At 37.8% G+C, this 27,514-nt stretch overlaps 1 protein-coding gene across 1 annotated transcript in view; it reads left to right on the top strand.

The window, feature by feature from the left end:
* Positions 1-27,514, top strand: part of PARD3 (par-3 family cell polarity regulator) — a 444,448-nt gene that overhangs the window by 287,706 nt on the left and 129,228 nt on the right. The window contains 4 exon segments of the mRNA XM_040060657.1: positions 4,056-4,204; positions 5,256-5,300; positions 11,540-11,767; positions 18,417-18,633. Of these exon segments, the coding sequence (XP_039916591.1) occupies positions 4,056-4,204; positions 5,256-5,300; positions 11,540-11,767; positions 18,417-18,633 (639 nt within the window).

Genomic DNA, 27,514 nt, shown 5'->3' with positions numbered 1-27,514 from the left:
AAAAATAACTTCTGTGAGTCTTAGGTTGACTCTCCGATTACTTTAACATATTTTAACGTAAGAGCCTTAATGAGAAGTGCATTGAGCTCCATTATTGACTTGTGTAAGTTCCTGGCAAAGAAATACTGTTTACTGCTTAGTTAGTAAAATTAATACTGATCTAAGATTTAATTTACAAGTCCTGTAATTATCTATAGTAATAGCAAAATAAAAGCCCACCTCTGTATGTTGCTACTTCTTGAAGCTAGATAATTACCACAAATGGTGTGAAGTACATGAATTTTCTTATTTTTCTTGTCTCTTGAGCCTGTTATGAATGTGTCAGCAATATCTTAATAAAACAGCAATAGCACCTGCTGGCTGATATGCACCTGTCAGCTTCTTCTCTGCTTTAAACTAGTTTATTTCATCTTATATCCAGGAATTGAGTTCTATATTTTAAGCTCTGTTTTAATGATTGTATGGAAATGTAATTTTTTCATTCTCATTTACTTTTTTTTTTTGATGTTGCAGTTCCTATGGACAAGTCATACCTGTAATCTGAGTTTATGAAAAGTCCATTTGTCCTTTGTAAAAGCTTTTAGAGCTGAGAATCTGAGACATTTAAATAGAATAGTACTCAAGCCTGCACATAATAGCTTATTTCCGAGGGAGTATTTTTAGCTGAATGTGAGCAAAATCCTATGAAATAAAGTTAAAGCCCATTTGAAAACTGCAGATGCTTTTACATTAATTTCTGCAGTGTGTCTTGCTATTCATACACTTCTCAGTAAATGAAGTAAGAGTAAAGAAAACAGGAATTAGATACTGTAGAATTGATCACACTCAAAAAAATTTAAAGTGTGTGTATAAGAAACTGTAAAGGTCTTCAGATACAGTGGCACTTAAAAGAGTTAGATCAGTGTCATGCTTTAGTATCTAATGTATTTTATTTGTAAAAAAAGTAAATAGCAATGGAATTAGATTGTTGCTATAATTTCCTGTTGCTAATGGATGGAAGAAGACTTGTAAAACGAAGGTGCATTGTATGATTTTGCTGGAAGGCACAAAGGGTAAAACTAAGAATACGGATGAAGGGTTATCCAAACAGGAATGGCAGCTGTTCTGAATCACAGAAGAAAATGTAAGCTTTTTCAGCCACACAATATCTCCCTAATCCTTGATGAAAATGTTATGAAAACAAAGGGGCAATAAGACAGGATTAATAAATGGAATTTTAATAACATTGAGGGTCAGAAGACGGTTACATTCTTTTAAGGATCAGCTGTCATTCCAGAAATCTTATTTGTTAAGTATTCTAGAATATAGTAAATTGCATTTGGCATTGCTTAATGACTTGTACTAAATTCACCTCTGCCTTTTATTGATGTAGTTGAAAAATATTAAAATGAGGCATTTTTAGGGGCATTAGTTCCTCCTCTGTGTTCATTGGCTTTAGCTGTTGTGGCTCTTCACGGGGACTTTTGAATACTTTTAGACAATGTTACATGCATTCAGACTCCTGTGATCCACTCCTTCCTTAATTACTGAAACACACTCATGGCTCAGTAATAATAGAAGTCCAACAGGTACATGAAAATTCAGAACTCTACATAAGGCTCAAATAAAGGTGCTAAGTGGCACCTTTAGAGTGCAGGATACTATGCATACATGTAATAATAATTCCCTTAGTAAGTATTTGTGGAAGGGAGGTGTGACAAGGGCAGATCAGGGAAGCAGAAAGGAAATATCTAAAAGTGGTGTCAGTGGAAATGCTGAGTCCCAGCCTCCCAAATTCCCAGTTGCTGATGCCATGTCCAGACCCTACTTCTCTCTCGGGGATCTGTGGTGTCCTTTTCAAGTAGTATTTGACACTGGAGTTTTAGTCTGTTCTTAGGACTCCAAGTTCAATATATAAGTGTGTGCTGTGTTTATATGGAAATGATATTCTGCTCTACTAAAAGTTTTATATATGTGGATCAAAGCAAGCTTGTGTGAAAAAAGAAGCATACAGCCGAAACAAATAATTTTATAAGTTCCCCTTTTTTGAAGAAAGTGTCACAGGATACATTTTTGTTCAGCAAGATGAAGCCAGTCATTTTAACAAACATGAGCCTGTGCTAACAGATGTTGCTGGGAAAAAAATCTCACTAAGACCACATTTTTCTGGCCTTCAGAGACAGGGCTGACTAGCAGGGAGCCAGAAACCCCTGTGTGGCCTTGGGAAAATCAGTTATGATCTGATTTTGAAAGGTGCTGAAGCCCTGTAAGTTTAGTTTGAGTCACTTTGGAGGACGTTTTTAGATTTAGGTGGTTCTTACTCAGCTACGTGTTGCACTGCTGTAAATGCTAGAAGCGTACATTGGCCTTGTCTGTTTTATCTTTCTATCCTGTGGAGATAATTTTTTCCCTGTTTTGTGGGAGTGAATGTTAGGACCAAATAGTTATTTTAGAGTATGGTCTCTGATTCATCAGAGCTTTTAAGCATATGCTTGAGAACATTGCTAAATTGTGCAGACATCTCTGAAATAGTTGCAGTAATTAAACGTAAAGCGTTATGAGCCTGAGCCAGAAACATTAAAGTCAAAAGGCACTTGACATTGGCTTTATTCACATAAGCTCTGATCCTGCTCACATTGAAGTATTATATGCCTGTCACAAGCACATATCTTATTATTTGTAAGTCTGCCATTACCAGACTGAATTTCTTTTTGGCTGCTTGGTAATGATGATGGTGATTTTCATCCTTTATAGTACGTTATGCCTTTGGACACTTTTCCTTGCCTCTTTTTCACTATTATGCCTAATACCCAGGTATTTCTTGATCAAAAATACTTCTGTAAATTAAAATACATGCCATACATAAACATATTCATGTTGCAGAATTTAAAAGTATAAGTTGCTTTTTACAGAAATTCACTGTTTGCCTGTTTCTCACTAGGAATGAGAGGTGTATTATACTTAACCCTTACAGTAAAAATAATTCTTTATAAACATGGTACCAAACAGTAAGATGGTACTAAACACAATATAGAGATCTCAGTGACAAAATATTTTTTTATCTTGAAGTACAACAATATTCAAAGAGGGGATTTACCTGTAGGGTAGATAACAAAGGTCCAAAATACTGAGTTTTTCAGTATTTTATGCTTTTGATTTCTTTTTTGGCCCAGCTGAAGTAGAGATCTATATACTTAGCCCCTTTTCTAGGAGCCAGAAGATCTTTTTATGAATTTCCTTTCATATTGTTTATTAGCAGTATGCAATCTTTCCTTTTCAAAAAATGTTTTTAGCTTGCACACCAAGTTTTTCCTGCATTCTTGCACTCATGATTCTGCCAGTGTTTGAGCACCATTAATAAATCTATCTTCAGCATGTTTCTGAGGCAGCTCACTGAAAACCTGACTCACTGAGCTGAGGATACTTTAGAAACCTGCAGAAGAAACAAAACCCAAATACAGTTCCCCCCATTTCTGATTTGGTGGTGGATCCATTGTGGCAAATACTTGCTCTGTGGAGAAGCAATGAGTAAATATATGGTTGTTTGTCATAGCCAGGCTAAAAGCAGGAGAAGCTGTGAAAAATCTACAAGAAATTTCACATATGGAGAGAAATTCTAATGCAAAGTTTTTAAATCAAGAGGTTTAAAGCTCCTGGACTTCAGGCTGGACAGCTTCTATTTATGCTTTACTTAAATAATTTTCTGATAAAGACAAACCAGACAACTTTCTATCAATAGAGTTAATTTATTTCTCAGGAAGAAAAAAGAACTGTTTTTTTCTCCCACAAATTATTCTTGTGTTGGACTTTATTTTCTGATGGAATATGTATAGTGCACGAGATGTGTATATCCTTATTAAAACTGTAGGTGAAATTCTTGGTACTTTTTAACTAGAATTGCTTAATGCAGTAAAACAAATCCATTGTGTGTGTAACTGAATACTTGCAGTGGTGTATTTAAAACTGTGCACTTAATCGTTGGTAGAAGTCACGTGCTAAATAAATGATTTTCTCTGAAGAGTGAAAGGTTGCGTGATCTTGATAAATGTTCGCATGATTTTTTTCCCTTCCTACAGCACTCTTAGTCCAGATGTTGATCCAGTACTTGCCTTCCAGCGAGAGGGTTTTGGACGCCAGAGCATGTCAGAAAAGCGTACAAAGCAATTTTCAGATGCCAGTCAGTTGGAGTTTGTTAAAACACGAAAATCCAAAAGCATGGATCTAGGTAGTGAGTGATGTTTTTTCAATTTTATTTTTTTTTTTATTTGAACCTGATTTTCATGTTGTAAGTATATAGATTTTATAATTCCAAACAGATTGTGTATGTGCAGTAGTACTGCACATAATGTCTACTTGTGGATAGTGAAGTACTAACTTGGGTGGCCAAGTGGCCTGGGTGTTGTTTGTAAATGTCCATACAATCAAATATCATAACCCTCTGGATATATGGTTATGCCTAAACACAGTAAACAGTATTTATTAAAATGGAGGTAAAAAATGTATTTACCAATCCGTATAGAATAATTGTGTAAAACTGTACCACGCTGTGATTCTGCGTAACCGGGTTTGTTCTCAAGTTCACGATTATAATGCAGTTAGCCTTAAAGGTCCTTTATAGTCTGTCATTTTGTAGATGAATTCAGAATTAGAAAATGGGACCTAGCCTGACATCTGTTTGAGACCCAAGTTTTAATATTTATATCAGAAGCCCTATAAAATAGCAGCTGCTAAGACACGCAATCACAGTGATCATTTTAACTGATAAAACAACTGAGAATAAGTAATTGCTAACAAGCCCATCAATTTTTCTGCCACTGAATTTAGATTTTGAAGTGCAGACTCTAGTAACCTCAAACAGTGAGTTTTGATGGTTTAAACACACAGAATTCCCTACTCAGAATAATAAAATACAATGCAATTCCCTCCTTTACAATAGTAGTGAACGTCTTGCCTACAATCCCTAATTCACAAACTTCCTCAGGCTACGGTCAGGTTGGAGGTGTTGATTTGTCTCGACTAGTTGCCGTGTGCTAACGTGTCAATAACATACCCTACCTGCCTGTGATGTCAACATGACTGATACTGCATGAAGGTTACTAGTTTGCTGCCTCTTCCACCCAGAATGTTTGCTTACTCTTGCAGTTTATTTGCATGAAGTAGGACATTTCTAAGGTCCCCTAACTTGAAAAGGAAATAGGCAAACCAGAAGGAATGTTGAGTGCATGTGAGGCATGGGCACTAACTGGGCTAACTGTTATGCATTTACCTTTTAACAGTAGCTGACGAGACTAAGCTCAGTACAATGGATGACCAGAAAACAGGTAAGAATTGACAGTAAGGCTGTTGCTATAGAAACCTTGGTCAAAGCAGCTTACCACAATTACAGAACTGCCAGTCAAATTGCATGAAAACATGAATATTCCAGTACTTGCATGGCTGCTTTCTATTGTGAATAATCAAGTTGTACAGAATTATTTTTTTTTTTTTCCTGTGGAGATAAGTATCTAGAGTAGTATATTCAGCCAGGTCATGCATGTGATTGTAGGCAGACACCTGTTTCTACACTTTAAACTCATAAATATTCACAGCTGTTTGGGGTTTTTTGTCCTTTCAAAAAAAATCTTGGAAAATCTCCTCCAAGCTTCAAACTGTAGTGCACAGAGAGATGATTTAGAAGAGTCGAGTGTTTGGCTATTACAGTGCTAACATGGTGCTTGAAAATAATTATTTTAATTAGAAAAGTGCTGCCTTTGCCTTAAGTGGTCATCAGATGCATGTTGTGCATTGAGTTGAAGATTATTTGTGCAAGTTGATTTGCTTTTGGAGCTGAAACTTGAGCATCGTAACAGAGCAAAAGAATACGTAAATAGAATCTTTTCCACATACCATTCATTGTAATGTTTCACAAAATGATAATGAGAAATTGCTTTCAAGGCATATTTTTTTATTAGTAATTAAAATAATGCACCAACTGCAATTATGAACCTTTATGATTTATTAATAAAAGTTAGCTTTTGACCTATGGAATGCTATTTTAATTAGGCGAGATCCAGAGGACACCGTAACATTACTTAGCTCTAATTAGGCACAATTCACCTTTTTAACCTGAAAATATTAGTTATTTTAGCATGCTTTGAGGAGTAGTGCATTCCATACAGAATTTACATTTACTAATTCACAACTGCATCTCTGTTTAACTGGACTGTATAACATGAGTAGGAGTACTGAAAAGCTGTAAGTAATCAAGTGATAAAATTATAACTTTTATTTGAATAGATAAGTTTTCTAGCTTTTAGAACATTGCAGAATATGGTCACAGACTTGCAGCTTTGCAAGAAAAGAATGAGTAAACAAAATGAAAATGTATGAATGTTTTGGGGGATTAAAGCCATCAGAGTGTGAATGTATGAATTGTCTTAATGGTTGTGGTAATAACTGGTGCTTTGAGCATTATTCACATAAAAACAAGTTAAAGACCAAACTCAAAATTATTGTAAATTATTTTTCATTTTCTTATTAACCTGCATAGTTGAAGGGCATGTGACTAGAATGGTATAAAACCCATGTGTTTTAGTAAATATGATCGTTAGGTTTTAAAAGTGCATAGTGGTTTTGGTGGTATCAGTAGAGGGTGGTATGAATTGAGTGTAGTGTTCCTCTATGTATAACACCTGGATTAAATTCCAAAGAAAGAGACAAATTGGACAACTTGAGTGCAAGAGCATTACCATGCCATCTGGACTAGGCAGTTACATATTTTGTGCAAGGAAATGTGGTGGAAAAAATTTTCAATGGCTGGAAAACAGGAGAACACCTTTTGCTGTACTTTTATTTTATTTATCTTGCGTGCTTTTAACCAAGTTTTGTATATAAACACTGGATATCTCCCATTACTGAAGATGGATGTTGCTGTTGAACAAACCACTTACTGTAGTTTGGCTTAAAAATTGTCTGGTTCTAAGGAAAAAAAAAAGGCTTCAAATGTGTGGTGAACTATGCTTTAATGAACTCTAGAAGCCAGAAAACTTCAACATGTATTTACTTTAGAAAAGATAAAAACCAAACTCTGTTACTGACACAGTTGGATTTAATGGCCATTGGCTGAAAAGGAGAGCACAGAACTCTCCAGCCCTAGTTACTGTAATAGTTTTTTAATTATTTTTCTTTCTATAGTTCACTTGAAGTACCTAATCCTTGCAGTGTTTACAGTTCATCCTAGAGGTTAGAAGTATATTCAGTAGCAATTGAGCATGGCTCATTTATGGAGTCCCAGGCATACTATAGCTCTAGGTGGTTATTTTTCCATGTGCATGTTATGAAAATGAAAAAGAAAGAAATCAAATAACATTTATTTAAATTATTTATTGATTTTTTTTTACACATTGCTTTTTAATTAAACTTTTATTAAATGGAATCAAAATTAAACTGGTTTTGACGCAGTTTCTTGGTTTATTCGTCCCCTGACTTCCCCAGATGAAGTGTTAATATCTTAGTGTCTGAAATGAATTAGAAATGTAAAACTTATCAAATGTAATGGAGCAGATGTTACTAAGTAAATAGACTCACTGATAATGTCCTTCAAGAAAGTGTTTAGAATGTAGACTTTATGCCTTTGCAAAACTGTTTTAATGAAATCCAGCAAAGTTTTGGCACCAGCTGCAGGTAGCATTTGACTTGACAGGTCATAAAAATAATGTTCCAGAAAAAAAAATAAATAAATGGTCATTTTAAATGGTTTAAAAGAATGTGCTGATGAAAAATTTGCTTTAGAGACTAAAATTAGCCACTGGACGAAACATCATATATCCCTTGACACCGTGGGCTTTGCCTTTGCAAATCGCCCAAGCGGATTTGTGTCAGTGTATAAATAATTACCTTAGAGTGAGATAAGGGGAGGCACAGTGAGTTGTTAAACAGTGTCAGCACAAGGGAGAAACAAAGGGCTTGGGATAGGGAGCAGCACACAGGCTTCATGTGATGTCTGTGCATTCTGTGTCTCATGTGTCTGTGCCGAGGGAGAGGCGCCTGCGCAGTCACAAGGGCTGGCTGCGCGGCTGGGAGGGCAGGGCTTGGCCCCTGTCCCCAGGGCTGGCCAGCTGGGGACACGGGGACTGGAGGTGCACGTGTGCTGGGCAGGGGCTGTGCCTGGCAGGTCACAAAGCCCTCGGGAGATGGACGGGGTGCGGGCACCGCCGAGCCGTGAGGACGATGCGTGGTGGCAGTCACGGCAAGAGGACTGCTGGGGTACAGAGGGATGAATTTACCTCAAAGGATATTTGTTAAGAAAATCGTTGGAAAGGGAGATGTTGATAAACTTCAAATTTTAAAAATGGTAAAAGAATCCCTTTCATCCTCAGTCATATAAATATGCTTTAGGTAGACGTGTCTTTTCCTCTCCTGTTTTCTGCTTTAAATTCTGGTGTCAAAATAGAAGTAGAACTCCTTCTGAGCAGATAACGCTTCTGATGATTACCACCAATGCTGTAAAGGCTGGAAGAAAATGCTGACATTTTTGTGTTTAGGAAACAGTGTTTTGATGTGGCTCATAAATTTTAAACAGAATCCATTTTAAAGAAAGTTTGCTGTTTTTACCAGATTATGGGTAAACAACTCACTTTCTGACTGGTGAATTCTCGTAATAAATTCTTAACACACAATTTACAGGGACACCTAACTGTGTATTTTGAGAATAGTAGATTTACTGTGAAGTAGCCATAGAAGATAGTGAAGGTATTTTAATATACATGGCTCTGTGATCACACTGATAAAATTGCTTGTGAAAGGAGATTTCCCCATTTCAGATTCTGCAACCTGTTCACATTTGTGTTCATGGCCACCCAAGTTCAATAAATATTCTTATCATTTATGTAATCCATTATTAGTTTTACAGTACTCAACATTAGGTCATATCCCAGATGGTACATCCTTTGGGAAAACACAACTTACATAAATACAGTTCTCACAAAGGTCTGTATTGGGTGTCAGGAAATGGAACTTTTTTTAATGTTCTTTATGAACACAAATGGGCACATAAATTCCTTCTTTATAATTACTGTTTACAAAAAGAGCCACTCAGTAATTAGGAAAAGATATATGAGCATTTCATTTGGAAGGTTACAAAGCAGAATGTGCAATAAGGAAGTTTACAGTAAGTTGCTATGTAAGAGGACACCCTTTCCTTTTGTATATGAAATTGGATCTGTCAAACAGCTGGTTTATATATGATTGTCCCATTTCCTCTTTTTTTTCCCTCCAAGACGTTGCATTCATTTTTTTTCTGTCTCATAGACAGTTAAAAAAATAACAATATTGAAAAGTAAAAAGCAAAATAAAGTCTCATTTCTTGTGTACTGCAGGCAATTGTGGAGGAATAGCAGATTTGACCATGGACTAGAAAGTGGACATTTTTATAGGGCACTGTCTGAATTGGAGTGCTTTTACTTGGCAGACAGAATGTTCTGTAAAACTCTCGCCTTAGCCTTTGGGCCATTTTCAGAAGTTTGGTGATTCCACACTGCAGCTTTTTTGCACAGCTGGGAAGCCACCAACCCTCCCTGGTCCCAGCTGGCCCTGTGCTCTGCCCCCAGCCATCCTCACAACCCTCAGCCCTCTAATAAGTACAGGCTGTGTGTGAGAGGGTGGCTTCTTCTAGGAGGTGGGAATTCATGGAGATAAAATTTCTCTTTTTGGGGGTGCATTTATTTCTGACCAAGGGTCCAAGCAGCAGGACTACAGACTCCTGGGGGAACCAAACTGCAGGAGGTGTGTAGACCCGGGTGGGTAGATTTTTGGTTTGTTTCTATTTACAAGTTAATCAGTAGGGCAGCTGAAGGGAAATAGTTTGACAGCTGCTGTTTGAATTTATTTGATCCGAGGGAATTCAGTTTAACGCAATTGCTCAGACTTTTAATAGCTGAGTAGAAAATGATAGCATTCACTGCCTTGCTTCATCTCCTACCAAGGTAACAAATGGTGTGGAGAAAATTTGCCATGCTGATACTCAGCATCTCTGCTGTGGGGGAAAACAACCCCCTTTCCTCCCCAGCTAATACTGAATAGTTTTAGTAGTGCAGTGGCAGTTTTCCCCAATTTAAGGTAACTTCATATACCTTTCATAAAGAGCAGTGACAGATGCTGTCTTCCTTCTGTCTCCTAATAGCTACCAGAATAGGGATCATCTTCAGAATTTCGTATTATTCTGAGATAAATGCTTGAAAGAGGTAGTTTTCCTTTATTGCACCTTTATTCACACCCATGCTTACTAATGTGCTGTTCACAGTTTTGGTATTCCTGGGGATTCAAGCCTTGGCTTTGGCTCTCAGTGGTGGCTGGCTGTGAAATTTATTTTTGCCAGATAAGGATACTGATGTCAATTGGGTAACAACCTACCACCTGGGACTGTTGTGGTGCCACAACAATTCTCTTTTGTGCTCCCTTTGGGTAAAGTATGAATTTTATATTATAGGTGAGGATTCTGGTCTCATAATTTCAGGAAATGTAGCCATGCTGATGTTGTCCCAGCTCATCTTTCCAGTCCCAAGTCCTATGGAAAATTTAGCTAAGACTCTGCTTGCACTTTTAAATAACATCAATAATATGTGGTATTTTTTTTTTTTTTCCCTGAAAGATTCTTCCCAGTTTTAACTTTAGTATGAGATCTAATTGTGCAGTTGTGAGCTGATTTGCAGTGCTAGTAGCTCTCTAAGAACAAAGGCTATACATTTAACCCACAAACCTGAGAAGAAAAGTCTGGATGGAGAAAGGCTTTTGCAGAACACAGCCTGAGGCTTCCTTGGCACATCTCTGGACGTGCTGCAGTGATAAGAGCTGCCCTCAGCCCCCTGTAGTAGTGCTGCCCAAACAGTCACTCCTCCCGACTGCCAGGACAGTGTTTATTTTCCAGCTGGATAACTGGTATCGCCCATTTTATTGGGTTCGTTCCATAGATTATTGTTAAACAATTTCACAAAATCTGAGCAAGTCAGCTGATACCTCTCAGAAGCATTTCATTATGAATTTTTTAGCAATTTGATGCAAGTCTTTAAAACTCAGACAAACAGCATGTTCCTTAAAGCCAGAGATCAGGCTACTGTGTTACTGTTACATTAAATGCGGTAGGATTCATGCCCATAATCTACTCTCTGTTCATCAGTTGCTAGTAAAGGGGAAATTTTCTCCTCAAACCAAAAACAGTGAATAGTTTTGTTAGTTGCTGTTAGATATGCATCTGTGCTGGTTGTATGAGCTCAGTTTTTAAAGCCCCATGATTTCTTTATAATTTAAATTGTGTAAAATAATAATAACGGATGTTGGTCTCTCTTCAGTGATTTGAAAAGCCAGACATTGCTAACATTGTCGGTTTCGTTGACTGTGACTTGACATACTCATTTGCTTCTGAGACCAACAAATCTGTGGAGAATTCCCTACAGATTACTGAGAGATGATGTGAATAATGTTAAGTGTGTCCCCAAAGACTTTCAGGATGGATATGCATAATCGAGCATGCTGTTCTCAATACTAATTCCAATTACGGTTTTTTCCCCCCCTTTAAATCACTAAGGTTCCCCAACCAGAGATGTGGGGCCTTCATTAGGTCTGAAGAAATCCAGCTCGTTAGAAAGTCTGCAGACAGCCGTTGCTGAGGTGACTCTGAACGGGGACATTCCTTTCCACCGCCCGCGCCCACGGATTATCCGAGGACGAGGCTGCAACGAAAGCTTCAGAGCTGCCATAGACAAATCGTACGATAAACCTGTAGCAGATGATGATGATGAAGGCATGGAAACTTGTAAGTAAACTGTTATTTACACAGCATAGGTTAATTCCTTTAGAAAGTGACTAAAGTAGTGGAACGTAATTTTAGAATTTTAAAGGAATGGAACTAACTTCATCAATATTTAGGCTTTTCCCCTTCATTTGCTTTAACACATCGCCACACTCTGCAGCTTTTCTTCCTTTCTAAAATAAGAGAATAAGATTGTATGGACTGTGTTTACTCAAATTACTATGAAAATATTCTGTATGATGGCTGATTAATATAGTAATGTAAACTAGAAAAAAAAAATAGGCAGAAAGGCAAACCCACTAAATTTATGTTACAAAAATATAGGCATCTAACTTTGAAATAGTACATTTGTAGTGTTGGGGGGATAAAAAGAAATCACTGTCCTTTAATTAGAGTGAGTAAGGTTGGCAGATCTAATAAAATACAAAGTTAATGATCAGCTATTACCCACCCTAATGGGCATTCATTTACATTTTCAGTTCTTTAACCTGAAGTATGACCCAACATGTGGAGAACGTCATTAACGTAAAAGAGTCACTTCAAAGCTAACCTTATCATTATTGAACTATGTAAGAATGGGCTGGTAAAATGACAACTCGTATTGAATGAAAATAGTATGAATGGTAAATTACCTCAATCAGAGGTTGTATTAAAATCATTGAATTTTTAACCTTCACGTTGTACTACTTTCAACTTGTCACACACCAGCAGATTTTTTTTAATCAACCTGAAGCTAGTTAGAAGTTTATGAATGAAGATGATGATGGGAAGGTTGAAGTAGAAAGTATTTAGCCTGAATTTAACAAAGGCTTGAAAAGGAATTTTTCACTCTCTTTTTAATTTTTTTTAGTTTCAGGAATTCTATATCATAAGCATCATTCCCTAATATTCTTTTATAAGTTATTTCTCTAACCACTCTTCTATTTTTTAAAAACTCCTAGCCCTTTTTTTTTTTAATCTTCCTCTTTTTAAGAGTGCTCTGAGGATGCAAGGGAGATCATTTTGCCAGTCACTTTTCTTAAAGGTATCTACAGATGGAATTAATTCTGCTTTGCCTTTCCAGCACCTAACAATTTCACGCAGCAGTGAGGCTAAATGCTGGTGTGGTGCTGCTGGCTGTCAATCTATTTCTGGCCAGTAGAAGAATAGGTTTGAGAAAATGTGTAATGATCCTGCTCATTCTTGCAAAATGCATGCCTGTGGTCTTTGGGGACATAAGACCATGTTTTTATAGAAGGCCTTGTTGGTGTGAGCTGATAGCAATATCCTGGTTTGAAGCTTCAGATATCCAAGGTTTGTCCAAGAAGTTAAAGATAGTTTAACTTAATTTGATCAAAAATATAGCAAAACTGTTGTTGTGAAGCACTTTCAAGGTGAGTAAAGGTTTATGAGATTCTGGTAAGGGGTTTTGAGCTTGTTGATGAAATGCATAGAGAGTAACAAGGAAGTATTTATTTATAGCAAGGAGCCCTTTGCATCCTTCACATGGGAGCAGCGGTGTTGTAGCTTAACTCCTGCAGCAGCCAAGCCCCAGGCAGCTTCTTGCTCACCAGTGGGACTGGGGAGAAAATTGGAAGGATAAAAGCTGGAAAACTCATGGATTGAGATATAGTCAGCTCCATAGGGAAAGCAAAAGTCACACATGCAAGCAAAGCAAAACAAAGAATTAATTCACTTCTACCCATGGGTGCTCAGCCATTCCCAGGAGAACTGGGTCCCATCATGTGTAACTGTTACTTGGGAAGACAAACACCATCACTCCGACTTCCTCCTTCTACCTGCAACTTACTATACTGAGCATAATTCCATGTGGTCTGGAACATCCCTTTGGTCATCTGGGGTCACCTGTCCTGGCTGTGTCTCCTCCCAACCTCCTATACCTCCTCAACTCCCTCGCTACTGTGGCTGTACAAAAAGCAGAAGAGGCTTTGGCTCTGTGTAAGCCTTGCTCAGCAATAACAAAAAATTTTCTATATTACTAACCCTGTGTTCAGCACAAAGCCAAAACCCAAGCCACTGTGAAGAAAAATAACCCTACCCCGGCCAAAACCAGCACAGAGAGGAACCAGACAAAGCCTTCTGGCTGTAATTAACATGTCATGGGGTGAGTCTTTGCCCTCATCTCTGTTTGGATGTTGTCTTGCACTGGTGGACCAAGAGCTGTCTCATGTCATGAGAGAGCAAGAGCAAGGCTTGTCAGATCCCACATGGTAAAGAATGGCTGAGCAAAGTGTGACCAAGCCATACACGTAGAACTCTGCATTTTGTTGTGTTCTAATAGCTTCCACGTAGGCTAATGAAACATCTAAGAAGTATTCCAGAAATTTGAAGTGCCAGATTCATAGAAGCAGATGAGTAGCAAAACAAATATAAGTTGATTGGACAGGATTCAGTCCTTGAGGATTTTTGCTTCTCATGGTGACAATGGGAGCTTGAGAGCTGTCCCAGCCTTATGTTGCCTGTCTTCCTGAAAATGTCTATATCTGCATTAAGCCTCAAAGCACTGCAGTCTGCTCCACTTTGTGCAAATTCTGTATGGACTTAGGTTCCAGAGAATTTACCAAATGGTGTCTTCAGCTGGACAAAGTTTGGGCACATTCAAATATGTAGGAGTTTAACAATCTGGTTCTAACGTAATTAATGCCTCACTGCTGCCATAACGACGTTGCCTAAGGTTTTTTTTAACTGTATTTAATTATTCCATAATTGTTTGAAATTAGAATGTGGCTTTCTCTCATTAGAAAACCCAGGCAAACATGCTGGTGGTCAATTTGCTGATGCCCTTGAGGTTGGATCCATTTGTCTTGCTTGAATCTTTTTGCCTTTCCCCGTGGGTTTCAGTGCTAGAACTGTTTCTTTGTCTTCCAGACAGTTACCTGCTTTGGATTAGCAAATAATAGCACTGCAGTGTATTGTATAGAGGAATTCCTAACATGTCATCATTCCGTATGCAAAAGCCACAGAAGTACGGGTAGCATATGTGACAAAGGGGCTGACTCTTTGAAATGTCCTATGCTATTAAATTATTAAATGTTGGATTAAAATCAGATAGCACTGACTGGTTCTGAGGTAACATTTTAAGTAGTTGAGAAGATGTGTGTGAGTTTTAATGGCTGTAAGGAGGATCATTTGTGGAAAGAGGTGTGGGCATTCAGCTTTTATGGATAATTTTTCCTGTGGTGCCTTTTTTTTTTTTTTTTTTTTTTTTTTTTTTTTTTTTTTTTTTCCCCCTTAATACTTGAAATAGCTGACTAGAAGCAAAATGTTTATCTTTAGTGGCATGAAGAAGAACAAGGCATTTTGATTGGGAGAGATCAACAAAGCTTTCTAATCTTTTCCTGAATCTTAATTGCTAGAATCTAGGGCTGTATTAAATATCACAATAAGAGGCCTAGAAGTTTAGTGGCAAAATAGTTTCACATTAAGTGGCTTTGATTCCTCATGTGCATCTTTTCCATTTTATGGGCTAATTAGGAGAATAGCTTCATAATACCTGTTTGTGTAGTTCTCCATACCGCAGTGTGGTTCATGAAATGACACTAGTGTTTAGTTTAATTGATGTTTAAAGTATACTCCAATTTAATTTTTTGGCTTCAGCATCCTGAATGGGGAGGTAGGAGGTTGCAGGAAAAAAAGGAAGTAACAGCACCAAAACAAATACATCCTGCGTTTTGCAGTAACCTAATGTCATTACTGCAACATAACAAAAATTAGAAGTTTCATTTGTAGCCTGGGTTTGAATTTTAATTGAGCAGCATTTGCATTTGTTCTAAACACTAGTAATTATGTGTATGTTAATTGCAGGATGACTGCGCTGCATAAAAGTGAAACAGGCTTCTTCATGTCGGGTTCTTTTAAGAAAACTGGAAATCTATTTAGTCCAGTAGAGAGACCAGTGTTTATTCCAGGGCAACAGGCATCCCAGTTCACAGGCCTTAGTCTAAGCTACTGAGTTAATTGCAAGCAAACTGTGTATGATAGACAAATATTAATTGCAACACAAATGTAGAAAGGAGACAACATTCTTCATGGAACATGCAAAATAAATAGTAAGCGAAAGCTGTGTGTCCTGGTTCTGGCCAGGACGGGATTGACTTTTGCAGTGGCCAGGAAGGGACATGGCCAGGACCCAGAGGTTATTTCAGACCACCTCACATCATTTTCCAGGGACAGGGGAAGGAGTCCCTACCAGGTCCTGTAGAGTGGTGGAGGGAACACTCGGGTGTTGTCAGGGGTGAGAACTTGGGTGCCAGTCATTCTTTCCTCGTGCGCTCTCTTATTGGTAGTGTTGTTGTTACTGTTGGTTTTCTCGTCTCATTGCTGTTTCCAGTAAATTGTTCTCATCTCAACCCTTGATCTCTACCTTTTGTGCCTCCATCTGTCCCCTCCATCCTGCTGCAGGGGCAAAGGGAAGGGAGGGGGAGGGAGGGTGGCACATGTTTTGGAGAGTCTGAGTAGGAGCACCACACTGCGGAGCACCCTTCCTAAAGCACGACACAATGTTATGACAAGTTGTTCCACAACTCAGCACAGTAAACAATACATATTTATGATTTATTGAAGGTATTGTTACATGAGTATGAACAAACATAAGTCAAAATGGATTAATCTCTAAAATTCTAGCGGTGAAGTTCCAAGTAAACAGTTGACTTCAAAATTTGTCAGAAATTTAATTCTTCTTTTTTTTTACTAATTATATTCATTTGCAAGTACAGTCTTTTAAATGTCTAGTTAGAACAGATTGTAGCTATAAATTAACATGTAAAAAATTAACATTTCTATTCCAAAGTGTTTTTCCACAATTCTTTTAATAATAACTAAATATCACTCCAGATACTGATTAAGAAATGCTGAGACTAAAAAAATTACAAGAACAGCTAGTACAGAGGCATGTATAGGACCTATTAGTTTCCTAAAATACAATAACATGATTAAAACTGTTTCTAGAGTTGAGAAGCTGTATCATCTGCCTTACTCATAGCAGTCCTGAATTAAATGCCAAGGACTGGCCACTCTGGTGGTTTGTATTTCAGAGTACTAGTTAGGATTCAAAAACAGTTATTAATGTTGAGATGTATCTGACATGGTAAATTTTTCTTGAAATATGTCTATGTGATCATCCAGCGCTGGAGAATATTTATAGAAAACTTGATATTGATGAATAAGTACAAAGTCTATTGGTTATTTCTAGGGATTGGAACATTAAGGAATAAAGAGTATTTTGCAAGCAAGTTTCTGAGAGAGAGAAATGATATTGGATGGCTTTCAGTCGGTGATTTGTAGACTTTTCAGGTTCAATGATTTACTTGTTCAATGATTTACTTGTAAGGTGAAGATGAATGATGGCTAAGAAAAGAAGTTTATATTCTTCAGCAGTCTGTATATGAGAAATTTTGGAGGAATTACGCTCTTCTGTTGGCTATAGAAGAGTTGCTGAGATCTTGAGCGATATTAGCAGAATAATATTAAGAAGTAGTAGACAGGTGAAACTAAAAACCAGGGGTTTTTTTCCTTCTATAAGCCGTGACCATTTCAAAATCTTACTGAGTATAGAAATCTTTTTCTTTTTCATAGACTGTATATATATATAAAGCAAGACTGTATTTTTCAAATTCTACTGCCAAAAGTTGTTTGGAGCCTTTGTATTCACTAGAACTACAGGAGGCAATACTAAGTGTGCATCTGTGGTCCTAATTGCTGCTTTGTGCAGTCTCTTGGAAATCTGGGAGATGGTTGGAGCCCTACTTAAACGTGATGATATAAAATGTTAGAGCTCATGGAAAGTCACAGCTTCATGAGCCATGTAGTGCAGTATTCTGACCCAGCAGCTTGAAGCATTTAATTTCTTTCTTACTAAACTGCTGAAGCAGTTTTCAAGTTTTCAGTGGATTTTTTTTGTTAGTAATTTTTCTTTCAAACTTTTCTTTCAAACTGTTAAATCTAACCTTGGGTGTGCTTTGGGACTCCTGGTCTTGGATTAGAAACAGACAAGAAGCATGTTATCTGCGCTTAAATGATTTTACTTGTTCCACTGGATGAAATCTCCCCACCTGAACCTCCCAGGCTGCCCCACCTCAACCAAGGATAACACCAAAAATAACAATCATAGTGCATGATGTGTTCTGAATGGCTCCAGAAAATGAAGGAGCATAAAAAACCTATTATTTTACTTGCAGAAGAAGAAAAAGTCTATTATGGCTTGTGTTGGGGGTTAACACTCCCTAGTGACTTTCATATTTTTATGAGAATATTACTAAGAATTTATGGACAACGCATGCTGCACTGCTGTTGTTAATTCTTGCAGATATTTCTAAATCTCTCCTCAACTGATTTAGATAATGAAACAAAATGGGCCAATTAACATCACTTTGCTAATCCTCTTTATTAATCCATACATTATCCAGATTACCCATAAAGTGCAAATTTTGTTTTGCAGAATGGTCTGCAAAGGTGAATTCTTTGCTTTTATGAGTTTAATACTTCTAATGAGCACTCTTGAAAAATGATGTGAGCAGATACTGATTAAAATAAAAAGAAGAGTTTATTGTGGTTTTGCATATATCCTGCTTAAAAAACATTATGGAATATACCAAAAAGTCTGTGCTTTTCATTTGTTCTTATGTCCCTGATGTTTCTTAATATGTGCTTTCAGTGGAGGAAGATACAGAGGAGAGCTCAAGATCTGGTAGAGAATCTGTATCCACAGCAAGTGATCAGCCATCCCACTCATTAGAGAGACACATGAATGGAAGCCAAGATAAAGGTGACAGAAAAAAAACTGGAAAGGAAAAGAAGAAAGATCGAGATAAAGAGAAGGATAAAATTAAGGCAAAGAAGGGAATGCTGAAAGGCTTAGGAGACATGTTCAGGTAGGTACTTTGCAATCAAATGTAGAATGAATTATGAAGAGAAGTTTCTTTTTGTAATTAGTTGTTATATTGTAAATTCTTGCTGAGGCCATATTTTACTATGCAAATCCATACACAATGTATATAGGCTGATCTCTCAACTTTTGAGCCTATGGGTGGTTTCATAAAAGGGAAGCAGCTCAGAATGGAAGAGAAGGAGATGGCTGGAAGGACAAAGGAAAGGAAAGGCAAAGGAAAAAGTAATTTTAAGCCACAGACTGCTTGGTTTTGAAACAATCTTTGGTGATGTCTAAGTCATGCACATATCTTTTGACAACACAAAACATTTGGGGTTTTAATTTTCTCTTTTAATACTTTACCCAAAGCTTATGTGTTACTAAATGAATGTGGGTTTTTTGCTTTACTATTAAGACTATTGGTATGATGAAGGCATGATGTGAAAGAGATGAATCAGTTTGAGATTGAGAAAGAGCATGCCTCTCTCAAGAAAGACAGGATCTAAGGCTGTGTGCTCTGAGAACCCATAGAGAACGGGTCAGTGAAAGACCTGACTTACCAAACACTGAATTCTTTTTAAAGGAGTTATCTCTGCAGCAGGCGTAAGTGATCTGAAAGGAGCACACTGCTGAGGTACACCCTGCTGTTGTGGGTAAATGTTACAACATGACAAACATCCTTGATCACCTGTGGAAAGTGGTGAGAGAGCAAGAAAATCAGTCCTTCTTGTAGCTAGCTAGAGTAAATAAATATATTTCAAAGAAAAAGCAATATTAAGATAGTATTTACTTTGTTATTAAATTTAAAATGAGGTACTGGTATTATTTTAAATATTTAATCATGATTCTTCTCTGAAAGCATGTAAGGGGAGCTTCAGTTAACTTTCATCGCATTACTTTCTTTTTTATCCTGTAAAATATTAGTTTAACCTGTGTGGTAACTGCACAGGTTCTTGAGAATTGTTCTGTGACTGAGAATCACATTACGAGGTAGTAAGTAGAAAAAGTGGTTCATTAGGAAAAAAAAGTAGTTAATTAGAAAATACAGTTTGGACATCTGCTTTAGAAAACACTAAATAATACCAGGCTGTTAGACAGCGTATGCCATAGAACACAGGAAGAATTACAGGAGGAAGTCCCACATGTAGGTAGGAAGAGAGTTCTTCAGCCTGTGAGACCCATGGGGATGCCCTCATCCTCTGAACATTTGCCTGCCTCAATTCAAGCCTGGAGCAGAGCATTGCACCCCACTCTGGGAGAGTGTGGAAGAGAGGCAGGAGATGTGAAATGCTGACTGATTCTTTTCTGTACTCTGTCATTTTTAAACAGCAGAAATGACAAGTAAAATTAAGACACAATATACATGATAAATTCTATAGGCTCTAAGTAGCATCTTGAATACCTTGAGTGTTGTCTTGTGAGTTCAGTCAGAAAGTGTTTGTAGCATCTAGAAAGCTTAGGCAGCTCTATGGTCCAGGCAAGGTAACCTTTTCTGTGTGCTTGATATAACATTTCTGAAATCTCTAATCTGGAAACAACACTAATTTGAGTGATAGTGCTTTGTCGTTTGCTCTTCGTATCAGTCAACATTTTCTTGGGTTTTTTCCCCTTCACTGCCATTTCTGAGTGAACTTACTTTTGAGTCTCCTCTTAATTAATGTGAGAGCACTGCTACCTGGATATAGCTGAGTCCTCCTGGATCTGTAAATTAGCTTGCACCTTGTCAGCTCACTCAGGAGAGGTGTTCCTGGCAAGTAGGAAAATGCTGATTGAGAGAATTTAGCATTGTGCCTCATTTCCACTTGGTGCTTGATTTTCTTTGTTGACAGGCTTCTCAATAATGTTCGAGAGATGGGCTTTGTTATGTCTGCAAAATAAGCTACTACTTCTACCTATAACATGCTTTGTTTTTCCGTACATTTGGCATATATCATAGATATCGAGTTATCACTGAAAGAAGTTGTGTGATAGAAAATAATGATGACAGTAACATTTAAAATTCAAACCAGGATCAAAGCATAATTGGATGTTTTAGTTCTGTATAACACTGTGATTTCTTTGTCGTTCTTTTTCTTTTCTCCTTTTTCACTTTTTTCTTCCTTTTCAGTGCTCTAATCTTTAAATAATCTTTCTTCATTAGGTTGTATGGGAAAAAACTTGTGGGATGAAATTGCTATTAACTGACACTTTATTCCAATGTCTGTATTTAGCCAAAGAGCTTTTCACTGCCTATATGCAAACTGGCATCTTATAAAGTAGAGTCTGTGTGATGTATAAAAATAAGTCTCCTTGTGTTCAACTAAAATCTTGGGATTTGCTACTGGAATCTTCACTAAACTCTACTGTGAGATGGAAAGTTCCAATAGAGAACCCTAGGTAACCTCTATCCTTCAGCATCTAGTCATCATTTTCAAGAAATCCCTGGATGATTCAGATAAGAAGTTAAAATCATAAGTAAATCCTCTAAACACCTCTGTTGTTTTACTGCTTGTATCAAACATAGTAAAGTGGATTGACATAACCTTGACAGAGAACTGCAAACTGCAAACTGTGTGGCTCTGACACACACAACTCCCATTGTTTCCAGAGGACCTTTACTGGCACTGGGCTGTGGACAGGCTGGAAGTTCACCCTTCTGCCTGTGACATACATCTGTCTGAGCATGTGTGTATTTCTTTTTTCAAACTGATATTTCAGGACACAACAGATTAGTTAATTATGCCATTTGGCTGAGAAATCTCTTCACAGATGAAAAATAGGACAGAAGTTAGCCCAGGAAAGTGTTGAGCAGAAATACCGGTCAACTGGAGGAGGGGCAGGTGCTGCAGTGCCTTGCTGTCACCTGAATCTTTGTTTTATCTGAGTAGTGGGATCATTCTTGTCTTAGCCTTTCAGGAAGATCATGTGCCAAATCCTGTGGCCTGTGAAATGCTGTGGAGTTCCTCCTTCTCCTGGATGGCCACTGCCAGCTGAGCAAACAGGTTTTGGGAAGCTGATAGGAAGTTCTGCTAGTTTTTTGTGTCACTGCTGAGAAGCCTTCAGTAGATGTGTGTTCTGACATCAAAAGTTTATAAAAATCTTTGTGGTTCTCCAAATGTAATATGAAATATGTTTACTCATTTTGAGTCTGATTTTGTTTATTTTTAAGTAGAGGTTTTGTTTCTTGATAAAAATTAACCTGACAAAAACAATCAGTAGTTGAAGAAGTCACTGTAGTGCTGCCTGAAGAAAGAGTCTTCACAGTTTCAAAGAGTGTGCCTGTAATTAGTGCTGGTAGACATACATTAATTTAATGGGTCTCTGTGTTATGCAATTCTTTGACATTCCTCTCCTGAGAGAGAAAAATGGTATATGGTGCCATTTCCCCCTTCATTTTGCCCATGTCGTGTACAGAGTATTTTTTTGAAAGTGGATCCCCATAGGATATGAGAGAGGAAGATTTGAGATGTTACATTTGAAAGTTCTGGAGGAGGATGATGATGATGATAAAATGACACATCTGGTGTGGTGCAGCTGAGCACTTACAATCCTTTTACTTAATTGATGCTTCTTCCGAGTGTACAAGCTTGGACATAGTTGTTAGATGGGTGACTGGGCTGATGATGTAAAATATGCCCAGCAGGTGGTCAGTCTTGGGAAAAGATGTGTCTGAGGAAAAACATCTTCAGGAGAAAATGAACCTCCAAGACATTGGATGAGATGATGAGAAAAAAGCAGCTCTGGGTTTCCAAAGGCAGCAAAGGGAATAGTAGGGAGGCCAAGCTAGCTAGACGTGTCTTGCCGAAAATATCTACAAACAGTCACTCACTGCTTGAAAAAAAAACCCCAAATCTACTGAAACAATTGACCCTTGATATGAATGGTGAAAAATGGCTTTGAAAATTCATATGGGATGTTTAGATTTGTGTGGGGAGCAGATGATGAGAACTAAAGATGGGGAATATGACTTGTATCTTAACCTGGGGTTTAAGCAAGAAATAAATGTATCCATTTTGGAGGTTATTTATGGAATAGATGTAATGTAATTTGAAGCATCTGGGGATAAGTATGTTATATGAAGTAAATAACTTCTCTACCATAGGAATTAATACTTGAGTCCCACATAAACATGATTTTTCAATGGAGAACATAATCTTGTTGTGTTGAGCTTCACAGAGCAAGACTCTGCTCAGAATTAATCATATGCATAGGTGTTTTTTGTATCAGAGGTTGCATATTTTAAGATCTAGCCTGTAATATTGATGGAGATGTTAAGTCATAATGTATGGTAGCTGATCCTTAATTCCCATTTTAAGTGTTCTAGCATATAGGTGGGTGAATCAATGCACTGAATAACCAATGCAAATGTAGTATTCCCAGATTAGCATTAAAATCTAATCCTAATTAGATTTAATTACATTTAAAATGATTACTGGGAGCCTTGCAGTGCTGTATCTTCCAGTTCTGTGAGAGGAAATAGATAATTCAGTTTGCAACCTTGTTTAGCTGAAATCAGATATACTGCTGGCTATTTTTTTCCCCCACACAGCTGTTTCCAAGGTGCACTGGACATGTCCAGATGTATAAACATACTATTTGTAGCTCTGAATTACACATTTCAACCACATTAGCTGAGACCACTGACTAGGCATTTGGGAGAATAACCTACGTGGATCACTGTTACTTGTTACATGACTTAGTTGTATTGCCTATTCTGGTTTTCATTTAAGATTTCTCATTGTAATGACTGTGAGGAGATGAAAAGCAACTCACAAAGGTTACACCACTGATTTAATAATAACATTCTTTCTCTTTCATTTAATAGCAATTTTCAGACTTTTAACTAGGCACAATAACTAAAATGTGTCAGAGTTGTGTAAAATATTGTTGAATTATATCCTAATCAGCAGGACTGGCAAATACTTCAGACTTGATAAAACAAAATCTGTGGTCTGATTTCTATCATCCAGTAGCTTAAGAAGCAGCAATAATGACATTTTCTTTGGAAGCATGACTAATAGGACCTTGTATTGGTGAATGACACTTACTGATATATGGACTTAATAGAAAACATGGGAATGAGCTCTAAAAGTTAGAGGTTTTTTTTCTTTAGTGCTCATGGAACAAAATGCCATAAATCTTGAGCCTTGAAACACAGAGGAGGAGGTTAGTCCTTAAACACCCGTCAGCTGCATCGTTTCAAACTTGGAAGCTCATTGTGTGCACGCTAAATTGTGCCTGGGTTTGCTAATGCTTATTTGAGAACGTTGCCGACAGCTTGTGGTGCTTGTGCTGAGACTTTCATCAGAATCGCTCAGCTGGGTCCTTGGTCAGGTAAATGGAATCTGGGGCCGTTTGTGCTCTGGTTTTTGCCTGCTGCTATTACAGGCCAGCTGGCACAACTGACATTAAGTCCGCATCTGCTTCCCCCCTTCTGCCACCAGCTAGAAAATGCATGGCCTACTATAATCCTGGATGCAGGATCTAAGCAGGATATCCTTTCAAACTTAAGAGGAGGAACACCAACCTCATCCTGTCTGCAAGTTGGATACTGTTGATGCACCTTTCCTGTGCTCCTCTGGGCTACTTTGTCCTGATCCATTTTCAAAGTTTCAGCTGGCCACTGGGACACACAGAATCAGAAAAGCCTTTCAAATGAAATCAGCCATGCAGCAAATTGTCATCTTTGATGCAGACGATTACCCAGGACTCTTACAAAGATCTTTCAAAGCATTTGCATATTCTTCACTTCCTTCTTTCCAATTAAAACTAAATAAGGGACTGAAAGAGATAAGCTTGGCTGGAAATAACTTTTCTTTTTTGGAAAGTCGAGCCGTGCTCCTTCCTTTCTCTGTGCATTTCTTTGCCTTCCTGTTTCCTGCTGCTCGATGGAGGCAGTTGCTTGGACGAGAGGTGTGTTTCATTGCCCGCAGCCCCGAGCACACCGGCTTTTGACTAAGATGTCAATGGGGCAGGGGGTAGGGGAATGGCAAATTTATGTTTCTAAACCAAACAAGTTCACATAATCTGTCAGGGATTTAAGGAATGCAGCTTCATTAAGTGGTTAGTAAACTCTATGACTTTTAAACGAAACACAGAAAGCAGTGGTATGCAGTTGGGCAAGGGAGATTTGAAGTGGGAGATTAACATAATCGTATGTGGCTTTCTGGTTTGTCACTCTGACAGAAAGCAGGGCTTTGCTCTATGTGTTAACACTGGATTTTCCCAGAGTAAATCTTGAACTTTTAAATCTGATAGTGGTATAGTGTATGGGGGTTTGGTTGTTTGGGGTGTTGTGTTTTTTGGGTTTTTTTCCCTTTAATTTCAATAGAATCAGGTCTCTTGTTTCTAACATCCAGAAGTAGGTGTCAGGATGACTTGTTACTAGAGACGAGTTCATAGTGGCTGCTAACATATTCTCCCAGTGTTCTTCCTTTGCTTGTCAGCGACTTTAAATAGAGAACCTTTGACACCTTCAGCACTGTCTTTGCCTGCAAAGCAAGCGAGGGAGGCAGGCAGGGTGACAGCTGAGCCCTCCGCCATCCTGCCCAGCGTTCGGCACACTTCTCTTCCAGGCCTGCTGGATGAATATAGAACACAAGTGTCAAAGGATGACACCTTCTTTATAGTCTCTGCAAAGCCAGCCTTTTCAAGGAAGAATTTGTTGACAGTTAAGAGATTCAAAGTCAATTTCAGTTTAAGCTCATATAGAAATAAGAGTTTTTTCCTCCACCTCATGTGATAATTGAAGACTAAATAGGCAGTGTGTTAGTCCATAACAAACCTTCGTAAATAAATACTGTCTTGAGACATGAAGTATTTGTTAGGTGAAAAACTCTATTAATGACCTTGGTTTTGTTATCTCTTGGAAAGGTTCTTTGGAGATTTAATTCACTACTGATAGCACCTGTACATTGGTATATATTACGGATGCTGTAGATTATGTTTTCAAAGCAGAGTGATCTTTGAAAATCCTTTTTTAAAAACGGGAAAAGGAATGTTGACTTAGAGGAAAATGAATGCAACTTAATATACTTCTGTCTCTGGGATGACAGAGGTGGTTAAGTCATATTTTCTTAAGGTACTTAAGTTGGCAGCTGCAGGACAGCTGATCCTTTTCTGAAAGTCAAAGCTCCAACTTATACTGCGTTTCAGTTTGCAGGAGCAATGATCTGTATTTGTGGTGTGTTGGCAGGCTGATGCCTCCTGTTAAGAGGCTAACATGTCCTACTGTTGTGCAAAGAAGTAGTCATTAAACACATAATTATGCAACCCTTCAGTGAAAATGGCAAAATGGGATTAAACCAGTGTATAGTTTCTGGAATAGAATATACCAGCGCAGAAATAGTTGGTGAGCACCTGTGTTTCCCTGTAGCAGTAGGAAAACAGTAGGTATTTAGACTTTTGAATTGTTACTTCAGGAAAAACTAAAAAGAACAGAAGTATTGTAGAAAGCATAAGAGAGGAAGAAATATTAGAAACACTGTGACAATGAGGTATAGAAGTAATATTTCCCCCACTTTGAATCTGTTGCTTACTTCTGGAGGAAAAAAGAAGAATTAGGAGGAACTGGAACTAGGAACTCCTAGTCATTTGGGCAAGAAAGGTTTTCTACTTGGTTCAGCTCCTACTCACAGCAGCCCAGCTTCAACTTTTCATCAGCTGAGTGTCATGCCCTGTTTAATTTCAAATATCTCCAAGGATGGAGAGTCGGCAGCCTCTCTCAGCAGCCTGTTCCAATGCTTAACCACGCTCCTGGTGAAAAGTATTTGTCCTTGGTAAGACGGGAATAAGAGACACTGAGTAATTGCTGGTACAAAAAACGTGAATTGATCAGCACGTACTTAATCCTTCTCATGAATCAAGAACATGTGGATGTATAATAAGATTTTCATGCAAAAATTTAGAATTTTAAAGGACCTTTGTGATATGCTGTTACCCTCAGGGACTGCTGCCCTCACAGGACCCCAAGAGTATAGGAAGTAACATGCCTGAGCCTGTATTTGAGACTCATGACATTCATGACATGCTAAGTGTTAAGGAAGAACTTATCTATAAAGATAAGTTGGCTTTTTTTTTTTTTTTTTTTTTTTTTTTTTTTTCACTGTGCTTCCAAGCATCTTACTCTAAATTCTCTTGGACTGACAACTATTAGGAAACTGAGCTGATTGGCTGATGTAGTAATAGTGTCTTACATGATCCACTGAGCTAGAAAAGGTGATTATTTTCTGTGGAACTGAGGAAGAAACAGTTGACAGAAATCTTCCTTTCTATTATTTCATGCTACACCAGAAAATGCCACCTGTTTTTTAGTAAATATCTAAAATTAGTGTTGTATTAATGTTGATACTTTTAATTTTCATCCCAAAGTACATATATCAAGTAAAACCTCAGGCATTTGTAGTTCAGCCAGTCATAAAAGGAGGAAGTTAATTTTACTTTTGGAGGGGGAGAAAAGGTTATTTTAAATTCCACTCATGTTTGGCTGATTCCTTAGGATTTAATGTAAGAGCATAAGAATTTGGTCACACAAGAGTTAAATGATACCCAGGAAATCTCTGTATCCCAGTACTTTGACGCTGAGCAGTAGTAGCTCCCAAGGGTGGGATACCAGAACTGGGTGACCACATACAATTCTTCCCAGGTCTGTCTTCCAGATTTTCAGTGACTGTAGCTCAAGGGTTTCTTGAGACAAAGCCTTTGTGCTCAAGTATGAAATACAGTGTGTGTGCATAGTCTCTTCTGGGTAATTTGTCCTGTTACTGATAATTTGGGGTATATTTACCTAATTCCAAAATAACACAAAATCTGAAGTATGCCATATACAAAAATGTCTCTTAGAGATTGTGTAAATAACTTTTGTATCAAGGACTGACTTTTGCATTTCAAGTGCACAGCGCTGATTG

This window comes from Hirundo rustica, chromosome 1 (genome assembly GCF_015227805.2).
Source record: "Hirundo rustica isolate bHirRus1 chromosome 1, bHirRus1.pri.v3, whole genome shotgun sequence".
In the NCBI taxonomy this organism is placed as follows: domain Eukaryota; kingdom Metazoa; phylum Chordata; class Aves; order Passeriformes; family Hirundinidae; genus Hirundo; species Hirundo rustica.
This window is presented reverse-complemented; position numbering and strand designations above follow the sequence as displayed.